The following is a 7828-nucleotide window of genomic DNA, read 5'->3' on the forward strand; positions in this document are numbered from 1 at the left end:
GCTGTGGCTCAAGTGGTAGAGCACTAGCCTTGAGCTGAAGAGCTGAGGGACAGCGCCCAGGCCCAGAGTTCAGGCCCCACAACCGGACCCAAAAAAAAAAAAAAAAGAGTCTATTCATAGACTTTCCTGCCAGGACTAGCTTTAAACTGTGATCGTCAGAGCTCAGACTCCTGAGTAGCAAGGATTACAGATGTGCACCACTGGCTCTTGGTTTCTACCTCAGATCTTGATTCAAATCCTAACTTTACCTTTGACATCCTCTGGAGCCTTTTGTAAGTCACTGACCTCTTTGGGCCTGAGTTTCCTCATCTGTAACCTGGGCAGGTTACGGATGCCCCTCTGGGGAACTTGTAAAGACATAGGGTGAACATGTATAGGCTGAGGACAATATGAGAGACATTACAGATGACCTACCTGTTGCAGTCCTTTGTGAGGTCTCCATATTGATGGACATGGAGTCCATGTAGCCCAGGCTCCAGGCCATCGATAGTTCCCTCGATGAGGCAGTGATCAGGGGTAAGCTGGAGGAAGCGTACCACCCCCTGCACAGAGCCAGATCCCCCCAGGATGGCCACTGCTGCCCCCAGATTCTCTGTAAGGTATAAGATATTCGGTTGCTTGCCATCCCACCTAACCCCACCCCTTCAGCTAAGGAAGGACAGGGAAAGTCTCACAGAGCTTTCCCACCTTCCCTAAAGCCATCCAACACAGAGCCCAAGGATCCTATGGTTATATTTGTATCCGTTTTAGGTTCGCGTGCGTGCGTGCGTGCGTGCGTGTGTGAGTGTGTGTGTGTGCGCGCGCGCACGCACGTGTGCCTGTGCTGGTTCTGTCCCTGAGCTTTCTTTGCTCAAGGCTAGTGCTCTAGTACTGTAGTAACAATTCCACTTCTCTCTTTACTGCCAGGGCTGGCTTTGAATCTCAATCCTCAGATCTCAGCCTCCTGAGTAACTAGGATTACAGGGGTGAGCCACTGGCACCAGCTTAGGCTACCTTCTTTCGGAGGGACCAAGAACAAGTCCATGTGCTTACTCACCTAAACGACTGCTGCCCATGCCCTTGAGAACAGCCTGCCGCCCAGTGGATTCCAGGAGTGCCTGCACCTCCTGGCTGGTGAGAGTGGTCTGCACCAAGACCATCTGTTTCTCCAACTGCACCTCCACACTCTGGACGCCTGGTGAGTAAGAGAGAAGGGAAGAGGCAGCAGCGGACTGGCATCCTGTGTTGGCAGCAAGAGAGACAGCAATTCTCCAGACCTATCTCTACCAAGCTTCCTATGACCTGTGACCTTGAGTCCTTATTACATACCAGATATTGTTTATGACTTTTTTTTTTTTGGGTCCAGTCATGGGGCTTGCACTTTGGGCCTGGGTGCTGTCCCTCAGCTCTTCAGCTCAAGGCTAGTGCTCTACCACTTGAGCCACAGCACTACTTCTGGCTTTTTTCTTTTTGCTTATGTGGTGCTGAGGAATTGAACCCAGGGCCTCAGGCATGCAAGGCAAGCACTCTACCTCTGAGCCACCTTCCCAGCCCTGTTATAAACATTCTAAAGTAGGAGGAGCCAGGCACAGTAGCTCACACCTGTAAGTTTAACTACTCAGGAGGCTGAGATCTGAGGATTAGGGTTCAAAGCCAGCCTAGGCAGGAAAGTGTATGAGATTCTTATCTCCAGTAAACTACTCAGAAAGAGCAGAAGTGGCACTGTGGCTCAAATGGTAGAGCACTAGCCTTGAGCAAAAAGAGACTCTGGGACAGCACCCAGGCCCCAGGCCCAGCAAAAACTTAAAATAAAAATAAATAGAGTAGGGAGGTGACAGCCACCAGCTGAGCATATGCTGTGGGCTAGTTCCTCCTTGATGTTTTTTCTGTATTGCATCATTTGATGCTAATAGTAATCTCCCCTCTCCCCCAACCCAGTCATGGGGGCTGAACTCTAGGCCTGGGCCCTGTTCCTCAGCTCTTCAGCTGACACTCTACCTCTTGAGCCACAGCACTATTTCTGGCTTTTTTCTGCTTATGTGGTGCTGAAGAATTGAACCCAGAGCCTCATGCATGCGAGGCAAGCACTCTACCACTGAGCCAACTTCCCAGCCTTAAAAGTAATCTTTTGAGTTTGATGATATCACTATTTTACAGATGAGGTTACTGAGGCAGAGTAGTTAAGAAATTTGTTCAAAGTCACATTGTAGAGGGGTGCTAGTGGCTCTCCTGCCTGTAATCCTAGCTACTCAAGGAGACTAATATCTGAGGATTGCAGTTCAAAGCTAGGCCAGGCAGAAAAGTCCGAAAGACATTTATCTCAATTAACCAGCCAAAAGCCAGAAGTGGAGGTGTCGCTCAAGCCTTAAGTGAAACCAATGGAGAGGGGAAGAGGGCAAGACCCGAGTTCAAGCCCCAGTACTAGCACCAAAACAGAAACAACAACAACAACAAAAATCCCATTGTATGAAGTTGTGAAGATAAAAGTCCAAATGGCCTAGCTCCAGAGTATAAGAACTTAATCCATACATTCTGTTCACTATACAAATTGCTCAGTGCCTGGGCACCGTTCCTGAGCTACTTTTGCTCAAGGCTAGCCACAGCACCACTTCCGGTTTTTTGGTGGTTAATTGAAGAGTCTCATGGACTTTCCTGCCCAGGCTGGCTTTGAACCATGATCCTCAGATCTCAGCCTCCTGAGTAGCTAGGATTATAGGTGTAAGCCACCGGTGCCCAGCTAACTTGTTTTGTTTATGTGGTACTGAGAGAAATAAAACCCAGGAGTCCATGCATACTCGGTAAGCACTCTACCACTAGGCCACATTCCCAGCCCTGAACACATATTTTAATCCTCTGCTTCACTCTGTAGGCTGCCAGCTCCGTCAGTACAGCTCTTGAGTGGTCCCCAAAGTCAAGCTCAAAGTTGATGTGTCAAAAGAGGAGTTTATGAAGTCCCTATTGCCCTTGAAACTCTGCAGTCCCCACTGTATACAAAGTGTATGGAATGATTTTCACACTCCCTTGAAAAGCGTCACATCCTTTTCATGCCACATTATATGAGTTATGATTTTAAAAAGCCACTATGGCTTTTATGTGAAAAAGCTACCGGAAGGGCAACAGAACAGGGAGCTCATAGATGGAGCCTTTATACAAGGTAGGGAAAAGAGAGGTGCAGAATTAGTGTAGAGGTCCAATAGTTAAGTTTTAGCTTAGATGGGTTCACAGATCCTGAGGTCTCCCAAGAGGATCTAATTGTCTGCTCCAGAAGCAGGCAGGCCTGAGGTAGGAATCTCCTTGTCACTATGCCCTTCCTGAACTCCTGACCTGAGCTGGAACCAGAAGAAGACTAGTTTTCTACTAAGGCAGCAGGTCTATTTGGCTGATAAACCTTGAAATGTTTGGTTAGGTCAGGTCCTAGGGAGGAGAAGAAAGAGGCCACGGAAACTACAGGGAGGGTGCTAAGGGATCAAAAGGGCAAGCCTTGGTCTGGAAGCTCCTCCTACTTACCCCGGAAAGAAGAGCAAAGTCATTTTCCCAAGGATCCAAGCAACTCTCTGCCTCTAGAGTCTGAAAACTTCAACTCCCCTGCCTGGCCATGAGAAAGACAAGCTGGTTCCAGTTACCCAGATGGGAAAACAAAGTCATCAGAAGTCTTTTGCCTAAGAAACCTGCTAAAGGCTGAAAATTATCCTGTGTCCCACAAAAACAGTCCACTGTCTGCTCTTCCAGAAAGAATGTTTTTAACTTAAGAGAAGGGCCTAACATTTGGGTAAATCTTTGGTCAGAATATCCACTCTTAGCTAGGCACTAGTGGCTTACACCTGTAATCCTAGCTACTCAGGAGACTGAGATCTGAGAATTCAAGGTTCAATGCCAACTTGTGCAGGAAGTCTGTGTGACTCACATCTCCAATTAACCACCAAAAAGCCACAAGTGGAGCTGTTGTAGAGTTCTATCCTTGAGCAAAAGAAGCTCAAGGACAGCACCCAGGCCCTGAGTTCAAGCCACAGGGTAGGCAGAGAGAGTGGTGGGGGAAGAGGAAAAAGGGAAAAAAACTCAGTCGAGAGTTCTGACAAGGCAAGCTTGAGACCAATACTCTACAGTTTTCCCTCCATGTCTTTGGTGTGACTCTAAAAACACTCCTTTCACTCTCTACCAGTTTCTCATCTGTAAAATGGGACTTGAGCTGGACTGATCTGATCCTTCCCAGAATCTTCCCGATAACCGGAAGAACGCATAGTCCTGGCTCTTACCTGTCACCCCTTTCAAGGACTTTTGCACCGCGTCCACGCAGCTCTGACAGGTCATCTGCACGGCGAACTCCAGCTGCGAGGGCGACAGGGACCCCCAGGTGAGAGCTGGGGACGTTTCCCGCAATCCTTCCCCATGTTTACGCCAAATTCTGGGCATAGCATAGATGCCGCACCCGGTCCCCGGTCAAACCCTTCCCGTATCTTCCGATCCTTCCAGGCCCCGCGGTCTCACCCCACCCCTCGGCTCATGACCAGGGCCTGGCGGCCGAGCGCCAATTTCATTCCCGGGTCGCAGGCCCTGCCCCGGGAGTCTGCTCCTTCCTAGGATACCGACCACCCAGGGGCTGGGCTGTGCCCCTCAAGCTTCCGACTCGAAGCCTCCCCTCTCACCGTGCATTGGGACTCGCGGTCCCCTGAGTCCGAAGCCATCCCGGACCGAGGAAGCCGCCGCCCAGCTCCCCAGCGAGTCCAGCCGCCGACAAAGCGCGGTGTCGCGCAGGGGCGGAGCCTCGCAACCACCCGCGGTCCCGCCTCTTGGCGCATGCGTCCATCTGGCCCTGGCCGGAAGTCTTCCGGAGGCAAGTATAGGTCGCGCAGGCGCACTGGAGCCATCGAGTCTGGTTGCCTTAGTAACTGTTTGGCGTCCTCGGCCGGGTGCTCGCGCGGGCCTCGCCTTAGCCAAGATGGAGCCCGAGGAGCCAGAACCTGAGTTTCAGCAGTTTTACCATCAATTACTGAATCCGCTGTCGCTCCTCTCAGAGGAGGAGGAGCCCCCAGAGTCTGAGCGCCGCCAGGAGGAGGAGACAGTGCAGACTTTTTCGATCGCCAACCTGCAAGCGGCGCAGCTTTGCAGCCGGGTGTCCGAACTGCTGGCCGGCAGCGGGTTGGCGGCGGAGGTGTCCCGCAGGGACCGACGCCGTCTCACCGAGGTTATCCTGGACGAGCTCAAATGCAGCTGGCGGGAACCTCCCCCCGAACCGGATCTCAGCTACAGGAATTACGTGAAGCTGCGGAAGCGGCTGGAGTCCTACGTGCTGCTCTGCAGTGAGCAGCTCTTCCTACGCTATCTGCACCTGCTGGTGACCATGCCCAAATACAAAGGGGTCTTCACCGAGTCAGCCACTCTGGCCCGGCTGGTTGCCAGCCTGGCCAGGGACTGCACGATCTTCCTCACTAGTCCCGCCGTCTACAAGTGCTTGCTGAAGGATTTCTTGGCCCTGTTAAACCTCCAGCCGACCCGTGAAGTCTTGGCCAAGCTGCATCCCGTCTGTCCCTCTGGGTCTTTCAAGCTCTGCCCCATCCCCTGGCCTCACAGTACCGGCTTCGCCAAAGTGCCTTGCTCTCGTCTCAACCTGAGCTACCTCGTCCAACTCAGCCGTCCACCAGAGTTTCTGCGTGAACCCCCACCCGACCCAGTGAAGGAACTGAAGAATCTCCTCAGATTTAAGTGGAAAAGGCCTCTGCAATGGCTGTCCTCTCTAAAACAGATGAAAGGAGTCCAAAAGATACCACTGCCTAGCCATTCCAGGACTCCCACCAGTACCTCTTCCATCTCCCTCCACCCTCCTGTCTACTCCCAGCTACAGAGAGGCCAGTCCATGCCTTCTCTTCGTGAGGGTTGGAAGCTGGCAGATGAGTTGGGCCTTCCTCCATCCCCCACTCGCCCTTTAACCCCGCTGGTCTTGGCTGCAAAAAGCAAACATCCGGCTGAAGACTTTGGGGCTGAGGATCTGAAGCAGAGAGTAAAGAAGATGACCTGGGAGTGCACTCACCACTCAGTACTAGAGTCTGGACTGCCTCCGCTCTTGGGAGTCGTGACTCACAGACTACCTGCAGGGCCGCACCTGGAGGAGCTGCAGAGAACATTGAAGAACCTCCAAGAGGAAGAAGCCTCTGGACAGTGGGACCTCCAGACCCCTAAACGCCCCCCACTGCAACCGCAGCCAACGACCATTACTTTGAAGCTAAAAAATCAGATGGTGGTCCAAACAGCTACTGTGAGGATCTCTGATAGATACTTTTTGGACTCTTTCCATGTCCAGGGGGCTGGAGTCCTGTACAATCATCTGACTGGTGAACTAGAGTCTAAAATCATTGAAGAAATGGATGTTGATCACTTCATCGGTGGTAACACCAAGGAGATCTATGCAGAATTAATGAGCCGCGTTTCTACTGACCACTTCCGCTTTGACCAAGGACCCCTGGTTGAGCCTGCAGCTGATAAAGACTGGTCAAGCTCCCTCATCTCAGCTGCTTTACGCAAAGAAAAAAAAAATCGAATCATCAACCCTGATTTGACTGGACTTTTCTCTGGGAAAACCAATTCTCAGCGCATCAATTCTGAGGCAATATCTTCTATCACACAAGCCTACACATTGAAAAACTTAGATGCAATCAAGAAAGGCTTTGTATCTGTAGACAACTACTTCCAGTACCTCAACAGCCAGGAAACAGATTACCTTCATGTCATTTTCAATATGTATGAGGAAGATGTTCCTGTGGAGGTACAGCCCCAGGTCAAAGAGTCCCTCGAGATTCCCCATCCTCCTCCCTTGCTAGAAGATGAAGAGCCAGACTTTGTGCCAGGAGTGTGGGATTGGCACACAGTGCTGAAGCATAGTCAAGGAACCAGTAAAGTCTCTGTCTTGAGCCTGCAGAATCGTCTGGAACGGCTGTGGTCTCTATATGAGGTCCCTGAAAAGGCCCGGCTGGACATGATCATCAAGTACAGCTCCAATGCTCGTCTGCAACAGCTGCCAGTTTTGCTGAAGGCCTGGGAGCGGGCCCTGAAGCCCATTCAGATGCGGGAGCTGTTGCTAGCGAGACTGGAGTGGTTTGAGCGGCAAGCCTCTGACCCAAACCGCTTCTTTGAAAAGACTGACTCGGGTCTTGGTCGCCTCCTGGAGGAGAATCAGCTTCGCAGCCATCTCCACAGAGAGCTCAGTTTAATAGAGGCTCCTTTGGTTTCCCTCCTGCAGGAGATTGAGGTCATCTTTGGGGAGCCTCTGACCTTCAAGGGGCGACGCTACCTAGACAAGATGAAGCAGGACAAAGTGGAGATGCTTTACTGGCTCCAACAGCAGCGACGGATTCGCCATCTGATCCAGACCCAGAAGACTCCCCACCACTCATTCCTGTTCAATGAGCACAGCAACCTGTCTTCAATAGCTCCTAAGAATACTCCTCTACCTAACCTGCCCACTTCCAGGCCAAGCACCTCAGATTCTTCCCCTAACCCCAAATACTCAAGAGCTTTTCCAGATTTCTGATGGTTTCAGAAGTATGGCTAGATCTGTCTGGGAGTGCATGGCTGGGGCACATGCACTACAAGGGGTTGAGATTAAGTCTTTGTTTTGACAGTAAAATTCCCCCCCAGACCCCCCCCAAAATCCCAAACCCAATATCTCTATTTATGTCAACAACATTGTCTAATACAACCCAAATGTCCTTTCAAATGAATGGAGGCTGTCCTTTGGCGTTTATTGTAATGTAGAAGGTCATACAGAAGTAAACTGTGACCTTGAACAAGTCAGTTTATTTATTTTGGCAAGGTTTGAACCTTGCTTTATACTTGATGGGCAATTGTTCTACCTTTT

At 51.0% G+C, this 7828-nt stretch overlaps 2 protein-coding genes across 2 annotated transcripts in view; one reads left to right on the forward strand and one right to left on the reverse strand.

The window, feature by feature from the left end:
* Ccs (copper chaperone for superoxide dismutase) overlaps window positions 1-4730 on the reverse strand; it is an 11786-nt gene extending 7056 nt beyond the window's left edge. Inside the window, exons 1-4 of the mRNA XM_013020889.1 lie at window positions 4623-4730; window positions 4233-4305; window positions 1037-1174; window positions 415-592 (exon numbers count right to left, since the gene is read on the reverse strand). Coding sequence (XP_012876343.1) covers window positions 415-592; window positions 1037-1174; window positions 4233-4305; window positions 4623-4661 — 428 coding nt within the window. The 5' untranslated portion in view covers window positions 4662-4730. The remainder of the gene's footprint in view (window positions 1-414; window positions 593-1036; window positions 1175-4232; window positions 4306-4622) is intronic.
* Window positions 4731-4915: 185 nt separating this feature from the next.
* Ccdc87 (coiled-coil domain containing 87) lies at window positions 4916-7501 on the forward strand. Its single transcript, XM_013020890.1, has one exon. It carries the CDS (start codon window positions 4916-4918, stop codon window positions 7499-7501), a length of 2586 nt encoding a protein of 861 aa, XP_012876344.1.
* Window positions 7502-7828: the final 327 nt, after the last annotated feature.

Source organism: Dipodomys ordii, unplaced genomic scaffold, assembly GCF_000151885.1.
Source record: "Dipodomys ordii isolate 6190 unplaced genomic scaffold, Dord_2.0 Scaffold54, whole genome shotgun sequence".
NCBI lineage: Eukaryota > Metazoa > Chordata > Mammalia > Rodentia > Heteromyidae > Dipodomys > Dipodomys ordii.